We start from the raw sequence: 14,504 nt of genomic DNA on the forward strand, positions 1-14,504 counted from the left end.
TAAATATTACAGAGATATTCTAATATGCTGTCATTCGCCATGGGATATTTAGTTCATTAATTTGTCCACGGAATTCCATAAGGCAAAGGCTTTGCAAAGAAACTTGCAGTGTGAAGGCCATAACAGGGTCTCTGAGCCCTCGAAACACTCAGTAGAGCAGTGGACCCATGTCTGTAAAAAAAAAAAAAAAAAACCAAACAAAAAAAACAAAAAAAAAACCCAACAAAAAAAAACAGGCACAGCTGCCAGGTCATAGCATGAGATTGATATTCCCAAATAGCAAATTTAAAAGAGGTAAGGGAAAAGGACTAGATTATTGCCTCCAAAAGGCAGTGACTCAGCAGGTGGAAGAGGCTGGTCTCCTGCCAGATAGAGGACATTGCTCCCCAACATGGAGACATTCTGTGAAGTTTTTCTATCATGTCTTACTAAAATAAAAGTCTGAGTCTGAAATTTCACATCAGAGTGCCTGTGTCCTAGAAGACAGCAGAAGGCCCAATCTATTCACAGAGAGGAAAGAACAATAGCTTCTTTTAATAAATAAGCCAAATTAGATATACATGGCAACAAGCCTCCCTAACTTGGGAAGAATTTTTCTTTCTGTTAGATGAAGAGTAAGCAGATTTTTCTTTCCAAGAAACCTGGAAAGAAAGAATCTTTGTTTCATAGACTCCAGTTCCTTAAGAAAGGGTTTCAAAATCTAAATACAAAGATAAAACTTTAAAGTTTAGGTGTTTTCCTAAGATAACTAGGAATAAATAAGAGGAAATGATGTTTCAGATTTGTAAAGGGCAACTCCATGGAAAAAAACCCACATTACTAAGTCAGAAAAAAACCTGACCTATCAACAACTTTTATTGCAAATGCCAGATAGAAGAAATTACACATAAAATGTCTTCATCTTCAATAATATAAGAGATCGATTGCCCTATTGTATTCTAAGATCAGTCTCATTTTTTCTAATCAATGCAGTATTCTCCTAAAAAAATATTTAACTGGAAGTAGATCAAGCGCAATTGAATTCACAGGTATAAATATTCATTTATTATGATTTTTTAAAAATATGACCTACATATTAGAATACATCAGCATAACAAAGATGGTACACAGTTCCACAGTTACATGCTTGTCTAGTCTGTGAAATTGTAGTTTACTTGCATTTTATTTTTGCGTTTTACTGACCTCTGGTGGTTATATTCGAAACAACTTGCTGTTCACCGATTACTTGAATAAGAACTTTAAAAAAAAAGTAAATTTAAAAATGGGAAAGCCATTAATTCTTCAAAATCCAACAAATTAAAGGCTTTTGGCATCTAGTATGTGCAAGTTAACTTTAGCCTGTAAAATGAGGATTCTTTTCTTTCCTAAAGTTTTTCTGCTTCTTCATGACTTAATGTTTCTACTATTTAACAAATTGTTTAAACAACAACAAGAAGGTTAATGGTGCAGATTCAACTTCAAAGATAGAGGCACTATCCTTAAATAAATACATAACTGGGTAAAAGACAGTAGGGGGGGATAAATGAAGAGCCAGATTTTAACATGTAAGGACCAGCAGTGGTCTGCTGCACGAGTCTCTATTAGGTCCTGCAGTACTTTAAAAGTACAAAAGAAATCACAAATAACTGGATGAGTGCATAATGAGGTAACAAAGAACTGCAAAAGGGCCATTACTGAGTGATAAAAATTGGAAAGAAAACTTGGTGTACACAGCATGGTACACATGGGGGGAAAAATTCCAGAATCACGTCTTCACAAACTCTGAACTGACTTTTCACACTTGGAAACAAAATTTTAGGGGCTACAGGAGATAGTTCCACAGAGAGTTCACCTCTGTCTAACTGGGGGCAAAAATGCAAACAGTATTAGAAGTTACTAGGAATGGAAAAGGAAACAAAATAGAGAAATAACTACCACTAGATAGATCACTTATATACCTTTAGTCTGTAAGAGCTGGATCACAGAGAGTCATTTTAGATTATGCTGTTCTGACTAACTACAGCTTGTTTTTGACATTTCCTAAATCACAGCAGCCACCAAGAAACTTCAGCTGGAGCATCGGCTGGCTCATATAGAAGGATAAATTACAGCCTTATATTTTAATACAGTATCTAATGCTGGTTTAAATGGTTAGTATATGGTTTTTTTAAAGCATCACAGAACATACAATAGCTGACAGTCCACAAGAATGTTCAACAAACTCACAGGTTCATCTAGTTCCTTTGGGGGGAGCAGAGGGGAATGCAATCAGACTCCCTCCTACTTTTTCTATAAAAGAACTATCAAGTTAGTGTACTGCTTACAGTTATCTGATTTTAGATTACATACGCAAAAATAAATTTGAAGACATTAAATTTGTTCCTCACTAATTTTGTGCAAGCATTCTAAAATATTTTTAGAATTCAGATATACTATTTTGGGAGAAAAAACTTGGAATGAAGGTCATTACAGCAAGCACAGCAGATGCCTGTTGTACAGTATTATAACTCAGATTTGTTAATTTAAAAATAAATCCATTTTTTCCCAATGAATCCATATAAAAATTAATTTTAATTCACATAAGAATGGGGCCAGAAAGTGATAATGATAATTAATTTTCCTTTCTAGACCATTAGTTTAAATGTCACTAGTCTCAGACTTAACATGCTCTTTATAATATATGCATATTTCTAAAAACGCTAAATTCCATTTGTGAACAATTTTTTATGTTCATATAAAAAAACAGAAAAACTGGAAACATTTTTAACAAAATAATATTGTTGCTTAATGTAAAGCTACTTCAGTCTATTGCTTTTACATACACAAAACAGACTAGGACATATATTTTCCATGATGAAAACTGGGAAGCTTCCAGTGACTGGAGTGCTGCAATGGATGTCTATAAACTCTTCAGAAGAGATAGGCAAGGTAGAAGAGGTGGTGGGGTGGCTCCCTATGTTAGGGGGTGTTTTGACTGTACAGAGCCACCTGATTGTGATGACAACGTAAAGTGCTTATGGGTGAGGATGAGAGGGAAGGCCAACAAGGCAGATATTGTGCTGGGAGTCTGTTATAGACCACCCAACCAGGTTGAAGAGACAGATGAATCATTCTACAAGCAGCTGGCAGTAGTCTCAGAATCACGTGCCCTTGTTCTTGTGGGGAACTTCAACTCTCCAGACGTCTGCTGGAAATACAACACAGCACAGAGTAAACAAACAATCTAGGAGGTTCCTGGAGTGTGTGGAAGAGAACTTCCTGACACAGCTGTTAGGTGAGCCAACCAGGGGAGGAGCCTTGCTAGATCTACTGTTTACAAACAGGGAAGGACTGGTGGGAGGTGTGATGGTCAGAGGCCGTCCTGGGCTTAGCGACCATGAAATGATAGAATTTTCAGTTTTTGGTGAGGCAAGGAAGGGGGTTAGCAAAACCACCACTCTTAAAGGCACTGGTTGAGAGAGTCCCTTGGGAGGCAGTCCTGAAGGGCAAAGGGGTCCAGGAGGAATGGACATTCTTTAAAAAGGAAATCTTAATGGCCCAGCACCAGGCTATTTCCATGTGCCGCAAGTCAAACTGCCAAGGAAAACGACCAGCCTGGCTGAACAGGGAGCTTTTGCTAGGAGTCAAGAAAAAAAGGAGAGTTTATCATCTCCAGAAGAAAGGGCAGGCAACTCAGGAGGAGTACAGGGATCTTGTTAGGTCATGCAGAGAGGAAATTAGAAAGGCAAAAGCTCAGCTAGAACTAAATCTGGCCACTATTGTAAGGGACAACAAAAAATGTTTTTACAAATACGTTAACAGTAAAAAGAATCCCAAGGAGAATACCTATCCTTTAATGGATACAGAAGGGAATGTTGCAAGGCTGAGGTACTTAATGCCTTCTTTGCCTCAGTCTTTAATAGTGAGACCAGTTATCCTCAGGGTACACTGCCCCCTGAGCTGGAAGGCAAGGATGAAGAGCAGAATATACCCCCCTTAATCCAGGAGGAAATAGTTAATGACCTACTACACCATCTGGACACTCACAAATCTATGGGACCAGATGGGATCCATCCAAGAGTACTGAGGGAACTGGCAGAGGTGCTTGCCAAGCCACTTTCCATCATCTATCAGCAATCCTGGTCAACAGGGGAGGTCCCAGAGGACTGGAGGCTTGCCAATGTGACACCCATTTACAAGAAGGGTCCAAGGGAGGATCCAGGGAACTACAGGCCTGTCAGCCTGACCTCGGTACTGGGGAAGGTTATGGAACAGTTCATCTTGAGAGGACTCACATGGCAAGTCCAGGACAAACAGGGGATCAGGCCCAGTCAGCATGGGTTTACGAAAGGCAGGTCCTGCTTGACCAACCTGATCTCCTTCCATGACCAGGTGACACGCGTAGTGGATGAGGGAAAGGCTGTGGATGTTATCTACCTGGACTTCAGCAAGGCCTTTGACACTGTCTCTCATGCCATACTCCTTGAGAAGCTGGCGTCTCATGCCTTGGACAAGTGTACTCTTTGCTGGGTAAAAAACTGCCTGGATGGATGAGCCCAGAGGGTTGTGGTGAATGGGGTTAGATCCAGTTGGCAGTGGGTCACAAATGGTGTTCCCCAGGGCTCGGTGTTGGGGCTGGTTCTTTTTAATATCTTTATTATTGATCTGGACGAGGGGATTGAGTGGACCCTCAGCAAGTTTGCAGATGATGCCAAGTTTGGAGGCAGGGTCAATCTGCTTGAAGGTAGGAAGGCTCTACAGAGAGATCTGGACAGGCTGGATCAACGGGCTGAGGCCAACTGTATAAAGTTCAACAAGGTAAGTGCCGGGTCCTGCACTTCAGTCACAGCAACCCCATGCAGTGCTACAGGCTTGGGGAAGAGTGGCTGGAAAGCTGCCCGGCAGAGAAAGACCTGGGGGTGCTGGTTGACAGTGGGCTGAATATGAGCCAGCAGTGTGCCCAGGTGGCCAAGAAGGCCAACGGCATCCTGGCCTGCATCAGAAATAGTGTGGCCAGCAGGAGCAGGGAGGTGATTGTTCCCCTGTACTCGGCACGGGTGAGGCCGCACCTTGAGTACTGTGTTCAGTTTGGGGCCCCTTACTACAAGACAGACATTGAGTTGCTGGGGCATGTCCAGAGAAGGGCAACCAAGTTGGTGAGGGGCCTGGAGCACAAGCCTTATGAGGAGCGGCTGAGGGAACTGGGGTTGTTTAGTCTAGAAAAGAGGAGGCTGAGGGGAGACCTTATAGCTCTCTACAACTACCTGAAGGGGGGTTGTAGTGGGGTGCGTGGTGGTCTCTTCTGTCAGGTGGCTGGAGATAGGACAAGAGGAAATGGCCTCAAGTTGTGGCGAGGGAGGTTTAGGTTGGATATTAGGAAAAGTTTCTTTACTGAGAGGGTTGTCAGACATTGGAATGGGCTGCCCAGGGAAGTGGCTGAGTCACCATCCCTGGAGGTATTCAAAAAGCGCATAGACAAGGCACTCCATAACATGGTTTAGTGGGCATGGATGATGGTCGGACTCGATGATCTTGAAGGTCTTTTCCAACCTAAATGATTCTATGATTCTAAGCTAGGAAACTATCGCTGAATATATTAGTGCTAAACTCCTAAACATACACCTAAAGCCAAGAGTTATATGGACATCTCAAAATTACTTCTGAGTATCTTCACTGGAACTTTTAAAAGTTAAATATCAGAAAAATCTGCCAGATACAAGAGCGCACTTAAATCGCAACCTGGAATTCAACTGACACGTGACTGTCAATACTGAAAGACTTCGACCAAACTTCAATGACTGTAACTGTAAGGACTCTTTCCCCACTTTGTAACTTTATAATACAAACAAAAACCCTATATAATATCAACAAGGTTTTGATTTCAGCTTTTACTACAAAATGGAAATGTTAAGTAACATAGCACAATAATCATAATCATTCTTAATATTAATTAAAAAGAAAGCAGAGGGATCTAGAACAAAAAATTCTTTAGCTGTGTTGCCAAAAAAGTCAGCTATTAACCAATATCTACATGTTCCTACATGCCAGATCTCCACAGCGTGGAGGCATATTTGCTACATGTGTTTAGCAGTTGTTTCTCACGTTCAAACACTCATTATATTCAAATCCTGACTTCACCTCATGAAGTAGAAATAATGTCACATTCACACTTTAAACAGATATTAAACAACAGATTCTGTCAAGTTTATGCAATTTGTGTGCATGTCACATACAAAAAAAGGACACACTTTGTCTAATCTTCTGTTTAAGTCAACTACGGAGCACGCAAAATAAAAAAACTATTAAAAATACTTTTCTTCCCCCAAAAAAATTACTTGTCCTTCATTACATACGTTCTTCAAGAACTGTGAGGAACCTCAAATTAGTCCCATCTCAATTACATTTTGGAAAAAAGGATTTCTAAGAATCAATTATACTATTCTTATACTAATTATAATAATTACATTTCAGGATAACCAAATATGTCAACACTTTCTTCTTGTTACACACACACGCACAAGAAGTATGACAGTAACTACTTAATTTTCTGAAAAGGAGAGAAAAAGGCTAGAGTTTTATCATTGGTGAGTAGTTCTGCCACAGGTTAGTAAAGATGAGAACCACAACTACATAGAATAAACTCAGAATTTTATACATTTAATCAATTAAATTAATTATATTCCCATTTACACATGAGAAAAAATAAAGCAGGGTTCAAAAAAAAAAACTGTGAAAGTTTCTGACATAAATAGTAAAAGCATTAACAACCCCCCCCAAAAAAAAGGAAAGTTACCTCAGAAACAGGTACGTTTTCTCCAACTTCAGATGTGTGTAATGCCAGTAAACCAATCACTCGAGCAACTTTGGCACGTCTGCATATCAAATAAATTTTTTGTAGGTGCAGAAAAACTATTTCAAATATATCACAAAAAACAATTGCGTCTTGTTCAGATTCTACACAGATCGCTAAGGCCAGGAAATATTTGAAGTGCTATTTATAGCTCAGATTTTCTTCTTATTTCTATTTTCTTTGTATCATCAAATTATTTCAGTATTTCAGCTCAATTTAGCAATAAATTCATGCATAAAGACATTTCTTTTCATTAGCACTGGAGAATGAAGATTCTTTAGTTTGTTATAGTCTCACTAATGTCATGCTCGTGTTCAGTTTTCTTATAACACAGAAAACCCCTATAGATCACTTTAAACTTTTCAGTATAGCTGACAAACACAAATTAAATCTGTATCAGCAAATCAGTTTTAAATGTTTCAATAAAGAAAAAATGGAATAACAAAATCAACATTTATAAAACAGACAGCAGAGGGCACTATCACATGGAAATATTTGACAGGCATTTATAAAAGCTACCATTATAGCTATTTTACTACTATTTATACTATTATGGTATGGGTTGGCTTACAGTGATTTTAAGCAACATGATTTGATACACTAAATTGTTTAAATTCTAGATAAAATTTTAGAGATTTTCCATAATCTTTGGCCCTGTAGAATAGCAATATATTAATTAAATGCTTAAAAAATTCAATGTTATATACACCATCATACTGTCAGTCAGGTACCACAGCAGTCTGAGATGCTAAAACACTCCTCAAATACCCTGTTAAATAATATCTTTAATAAAATTCAGTGATAATTCCATACCTGAACAAAACAATTTAAAACAATTGTTACTTACATATCCCAGTTGGCGGCTGCACGCAGCTGCTGTATCAATATAGGAAACTATAGTTCAAAGGAGATAAACATTAGTGAATTTCAGTGATCTGATATGTCCTGATGATAACCAAAATCATCAAAATATCAGTAATTTCATAAATATGTATTTGGATAACATTTGCAAAAAGTATTATAGACAACTACTGTAGATATTAGCCAAACACTGATTAAAAGAAAAAGGCTGAGAGTAAAAATACATACTCGTGCCTTAAACTAAACTGCTAAACATATATCGGTGTGTTAAAAAAAACAAAACACTTTTTTGTTATGAGTAATGCTATGCAAAGGGGAAAAAACCTGATATTTTCATCTAAAAACACAGAGATCATCATACAGGATTAACCAACAAGTACTTAATAAATTAAATTTATTTTGTGAGAATGAAAAAAAATAGTTGGCAAATACTAGAATAATGAATGGAGTGTTAACACACATAATCAGCCACTTAAGAACCAAACTACATAATTACTACCTCATTTCTAAAATGTTCTGTTAATTGGCCATTCAGTCACTGGATTATTGTCCCCCAAGTTCTCCAATGATAATGGTATACACCTTCCAGCAATTCTGTTTCCTGTTTTCACAGGAATTCTATGGCATAAGACATATCATTGCTTCTAACCTGAGTGTTCATGATGGGAGTTTTTCTGGCATTCCAATTTTGTCTTTAATATCTCTATACCCCCAACAATGACGTGTCAGAATATGATTTAGGTGCATTAGTATAATTGTAGGAGAACAATGTAGTTTACTTTTTATTAAATAAACTGAAAAGTGCACATCTCAGGATAGCCTCTGTGATACTTTTACATAATGGGAAAAATAAGTCTCTTTCTCTTCTGCACATACAATACTCTGAGAAATATGTTAAACCACTGCAGAGGATACTAGTAAAATTGTTTGTCTGGTAGAAAATTATTCTTGAAAGGTGAAACCACCATTCAGGTATACACAAGAATAGACTCTTCAGAGAGCACTCTCACTCTTGCAAGCAATGCTTAATCAAAGTTTTACTGCATGTTCTTTAGAAATGTTCTTTACTGCATGTTCCTATTCTTTACAGACATATGGCCAAATAAAATTGATCTAACAGATCTAACAATTCAAACATGAACTTTTTTGAGTCTTCTCTATCACTTAATGAGTTATGAAGTCTAAAATTTCATTATATGTTATTTCGCGTTCTCCATCAAGTTTAGTTTTTACCCCAACCTTTTTACTAATACAACAAATCTATATGTAAATGTATATGAAATCTAAGAGAAATAGTTTCCCTCAGCTCTTTTAAAAAACGGACATAGAACTTAGTAATTTTTTTCATTATTTTGCACTTAATTTGCTATATTATTTTTGTCAGTTCACCAATGATTTCTTGAAATATAACTAAAAGCAGCTGATTTTTGCTACAATGGCAAGTATGTAAACCATGTTGATTCCTTCAAAGCTTTATTATTTACCAGCTGAGAGCTAATTAGCCTGCTTGCATTTTCCTTGTGGACAGCCACAGTACACAGATAGTACAGTAAGTTCAGTTTAGAACGTGCTGCTCCTGTATTCTTCTCAGTGGAATCAAGCAGTGAACATACTCGTTGCAAGAAGTCATTCCAGTCCATGTCTTTCATAGATGATAGCTTCTCAGCTAACCATAAGAAACAAACAAGTAATTAGAGATAATGGATCTTTGATGTTGCTTTAATACACTAGAAAGTAACATCAACATGAATAAATAAGTTTCAAAGTTTCAATCTAATTTTAGTATTTAAAATATGAAACAAACATGTTATAATTCATGTCTGAATATTATAGAAATCAAAAAAGAAGTAAGAAGAGAAACAAAGCATAAAAATGTAGCAATAAAAGCCTCAAAACATTTTTGAAAGTGCAACCCTGCTAAGTCCTTGGACTTCATTTAAGTAAACATTTACTGGCAGTATATTTAGGAAAGGTAGTAGTTGTTGTTGTCCTTAATCTTTATTAATACTTAATAAAAAAGTACAATTTCATTAGAGTAAATTTGAGGCAAAACCTAATGATATTCAGTGAAATCTCAGAATTAATAAACTAAAAATGTGTATAGTTATTCATGTAGGTAGGTATCCATCTAGTGGAGCCTTAGTAGTCTCAAAACATAGATGACTTCAGAAGCAACACAAATAAGTCACTGGGACAATTAACATAAATCCCGTGGTTCAATTCACTGACCACTGTACATGAATAGAGATTTTTCAAAGACTTTCTTATCTGTCTCAATGGATAACTGCACTCTAGCAGCCACACATTCCCTCCATTTCTGTTAGTTATTAATAACTTATCTGCCATCCTGATACACTCCAGTACAGAATACTTAAGAGCATGTCTTCTGTCTTTTACTCCAATTTTACACTTAAGAAACAACATCTACTAATGAAGGCAATTATAATTCACATTAGTAAAGGTGAAAAGAGGTTTGGATTTCAGGTATTTATCTTAATTTTTCCATACTGTCTTTAATCATTATTGATGAGCAGCATCAAATTCAGTATCTTCAAAAACAATCAGAAAGTTGTCTAGAAAAAAGCTACACCCTTAAAGTGTTATAACCACAAAAAACAGTCCCGTATTAAATAAATACTCACAACAATAGTTAAACATGTCAGAACATCAATGTGATAGTTTAGCTATTTAAATGCAATATGAAATAAAATACCACCCCCTTAGCACTTGAATCTGATCATTTTTGCCTAGGATGTTAGCCAAATAAAAAATATTTTCTGTTGCTACAATCTTCACTGGGAGACTGGGGGACATTGTGTTTCTTTCCAACTATAAAATTTCTTCAACAAAGACTTAACTCTCAAAAATACAAACTTTATATAAAGAAAAAAGGAACTTTTATGTCTAGGAAGAAGTGCTACATGAATTCTAGAAGGCCTACATATCTGGCTGACATCTCTCTTCAAGCACAGTAAAGTGTAATAATACTTCCTTAAAGAGAGTAGAGGAAATTTTCCAGTGGAAGAAACATTACACTCATGACAATGAGCAGCCTTTTGTTTCCAGAAATAACAGCAGCATTTCTAGACAATAAAAACTAACAACAAAAAACCAAACCCCAGACAACTCCACACTATCTTTTGGGACATGATTCCCATAACATTTCATGATTAAAGGTGGGACTAGCAAGGCTACCTAGTTTTACAGCTGATCAACACTGCACATTTTCAGATGCTGTTTTCATTTGCTTCTCTACTTTTGTCAGATTTTAATGTATTTGGCTGAATATTTCAGTTAAAATATCCCAGTTGTTTACAAAAAATAACAAGTAAAAATATGCTAGTTTTCACACACTAAAACAGTGTTGACTGTCTCGTTTTAAAAGCTTTTGAGCATGGGCTTTTAAGTGAAGAACGGAGAAGAGAAAGGAAGGGCAAATAACTTAGCACTTGAAAAGTCTACTCAAAATTGGTCTAGCTAATAACATTACATATGCAACTTCAGTTTCATAAAAGTTAAGAGTTCTGCAACTGTGACAGGTCATCATCTACAAAGAGAGGCTACATGTCTTGTGACAGCAACTTACACCATCATATGCACAACTTAAGTTTTAGCAACTTCAGCAGATCCATACCTGAATATGTTGGTATATGTAAAGTTTTCAAGTCAAATCTAACTGGTACTTGCTTCATTATCTGGAAAAATAAACAAATACATTACAACTAGTTTTAATACATTTCTGGAAATCTCTAAGTAGTTGAACAGGAAAACACAAAGATGCAAAAATTGTACAGGATGGGTGTACAAACCACTGTTCATTACTGAAGCATTTTCCACAGTTTTCTGGTATGTATTTCTTCCAAGCAGATATTTGTGATAACTCTATGTTTTTAATATAATTAAACTGTTAGTATTTCCATATTTTTTTTTCATGGGAATACAAAATGATAGGATTTTTTCAGCTTGCATTTTTATCTTGCTTGTATGCGGAAAAATACTTGCATTTGAGCTTCAAAAGCTACAGAAAGGAACTATGCACCTGAAAGCTCATGAAATGTTTTAGTAATTCATTGCCATACAGTAAATATATATATATATATATATACACACACACTAGATGATTCTAGAATGTAAAAAGTCATATTATCACCAACTAATCATTCGTGAGGTATGGGGTTTTTTCCCCACAACACATCATTTTCTGGTACATTGTGAAACTGGATGACTGCTCAGTGATTTTCAGTAACTAAGGCATACAAAGAAGGTAACTGCATACTGGAATTTAGCCTTTGACAGATGAAGCCTAGGTGTAACTAGAGAGCTATTTTCTAAAAAAAGGTCTTCAATTCCAGAGGTCTGCAGAACACAGGGAAATTTTTCAATATAAGCTGACATTTGGGCTTTTAAAATTCTGCCAGCATATAGTAAATCCCCTTCCAGGAGATTAAATTGCAAGTGCTTCAGCTTTACCAGGTGTCAGTATCATCCTTTAGTCTGAAGATCACCAAGTATGCCATGACTCTGATTACATGTTCCTGGAATTTAGTGGGCTATTTTGCATTAATTCCAAGTCTGGCATTGCATGGTAAAGAGATTAGTCTCCATGTGCACATTAGTATGTACACTTACCCCTAATCTCATCTCTTATACTTGTAGTAAGAAGAGAAGCAGTAAAGGGCTAAGGCTTTGTGTCGAGTCCTGAGACAGAACTAAGAATTTACAGAGGTGGCATTCAAATGCATAATTACCTTTGAAATTCTCCACTGGCAATAACGTCCCCCAGCCCAAACACATTAAAAGAGTATTGGTGGGTAGTTACTTTATCTAGCTGTATAAGATTTTTAAATTTTGAGAGTGTTAACAATTCCATTAAAACAACCAAAAAAAAAAGTTATACAAAAACAATACAGCAACTAAAAGCTGTAAGATGCTCTTAATGAGCTAGATGCTCATCTCCAATGAAAAATGTTGCATTCCCTGCATCCACCACTTACTGAGTAAAGCTGCTAAAATGATGACTTCCCCCCCCCCGAAATAAAAGGAAGACTAGAGGGGCTCTTGCCTATCGCTCCTTCTACCAATACTACACGTGCCCATACATGCACATTACACTGTCATTGCAGTGCAGAGCTCTAATTCTATTTTGGTCTTCCCTTTGCTGCCAAGCAAGTGTCAGTCTCTGTTCAAGAGACTCATTGCAAACTGCTATCACATTAGAATCCCTATGACAGAAACTGGATGGACATTTCTTTTAACGTCTGGTTGTCTTTTCCAGAGAAAATAAGTTCATATTTATTGGAGACATTAACACATCTAAAGTTTAAAGAGCAACAAAAGTTATTCTGTAACGGTCTAACTCCTAATCTAGAAGGCTTCATAGATGGCCATGTTCCGAGTATACCAAAACACAGTTTTGTGCTCATTTAAGTAACAGATATCAAACTGATTTATCAGAAAACAAATCTACAAAAGCACTGAACACAGCATTTAGTAGCTTCTATTTCTTGTAAGACATTATTTAATATTAGTATTCACTCCCAAAATAAATTCTTGAAATTAGCAACACAAAAGGATTATAAAAGACTGCCAAAAAATTGCATGGAGAGCTTGCCAGATGACTGGGTGGAACTGCTTTAAAATGAGAATTATAAAATACAGGAAAGGAGTTTCAGCCTGATTAAAGATTTATCTGCAAAAATAGCCTCACCCACAAGGTCCTGAATTTTGTATTTTATTCTGCTATACCTTTGGATTATCAATGATTGGTGTTATGATAAGATCAGATTCAGTGTAAATGAGCTCTTTCAAAGTTGACTCCATATCCTGCTGACTTGAGCACATATTTTTAGCCTAGAATAAGAACAAAGTTTATAAAAAAAATGTTTTGCACAAAAAAAGAAAAAAGAAAGAAAGTTTATGGTTACTCCCCAAATATTTCATTTAAACATTATATCACACAGTTTGGCCATCTAAACAACATATTCTACATTACTTTTTATTTATGTAGTAGCAGATAGGGCTGACTAAAAATTATGATAAAGAAACATGTTGGAAGAAAAAGCATCAGGTCTAAAAAAGTAGAGTGAGAAGAAAGAAGATTGCATTATCCCTTTTATACACTAGGAAAAAAAAAGGAGACTAGGCATCTTAACTCTTACATCTGCAGTTCGGCAAGTAATTTTTTTTCACATAACTTGCACACTGTAAGAACTGCTTTCCTGTTATCATTACGGAAGGATGGAGAAGTAAGCTGATTTTGTCACAGACTTCAGACTGAAATTCTAACTCTAAAGATACCACCATCCCTTAATATTATTTCTCTACTCACCTTTTCAAAGCATGAATCTCTTTGTGGAGAATTTTGGATTGGGACAGTAGTAGAATCACTTACTTCTACTGCAGTACTAGTTCTAGGTGTGGGACGAGAACTTAAACAAAAGAAAAAAAAACAACAAAGACTACAGATGAAGTTTCACTGTAAACTACTTTTTTGTTGCTCTTTTGAAACTTTCATGCCATACGGTAAACTTTCGAAGCTGACAAACACAAATGATGCTATGCCATATCCGTCAAATAAAAATGAACTTCCTGTCTTCAAATATGTCCTAACAAGGTTAGGACTTGTTTCTTGGCTAGAAATGGGAAGGACTAGTTTGTTTCTTTTTTTTGTTGTTGTTGTTTAATCAATGTAATTTGATTATTTTCTCACCCACAGTCACTCTCCAAATTGGATGCTAAACCATGATTATCTTAATTCCTAATAACAAACAACATACCAAGACAATTAACTTGACAAAAAAATTGCAATTTATTTTATGTTATTCTCTTCTGACTG

General features: G+C 36.2%; 1 protein-coding gene across 2 annotated transcripts in view; it reads right to left on the reverse strand.

Moving 5' to 3' along the window:
* Nucleotides 1-14,504, reverse strand: part of ULK4 (unc-51 like kinase 4) — a 256,275-nt gene that overhangs the window by 220,588 nt on the left and 21,183 nt on the right. For both annotated transcript variants that reach the window (XM_049817203.1, XM_049817204.1), the window contains 6 exons: nucleotides 13,998-14,097; nucleotides 13,415-13,519; nucleotides 11,304-11,364; nucleotides 9,154-9,335; nucleotides 7,656-7,702; nucleotides 6,752-6,830 (listed from right to left, as the gene is read on the reverse strand). In XM_049817203.1, the coding sequence (XP_049673160.1) occupies nucleotides 6,752-6,830; nucleotides 7,656-7,702; nucleotides 9,154-9,335; nucleotides 11,304-11,364; nucleotides 13,415-13,519; nucleotides 13,998-14,097 (574 nt within the window). The remainder of the gene's footprint in view (nucleotides 1-6,751; nucleotides 6,831-7,655; nucleotides 7,703-9,153; nucleotides 9,336-11,303; nucleotides 11,365-13,414; nucleotides 13,520-13,997; nucleotides 14,098-14,504) is intronic.

The sequence above is a fragment of the Accipiter gentilis genome, chromosome 14 (genome assembly GCF_929443795.1).
Source record: "Accipiter gentilis chromosome 14, bAccGen1.1, whole genome shotgun sequence".
Lineage (NCBI taxonomy): Eukaryota > Metazoa > Chordata > Aves > Accipitriformes > Accipitridae > Astur > Astur gentilis.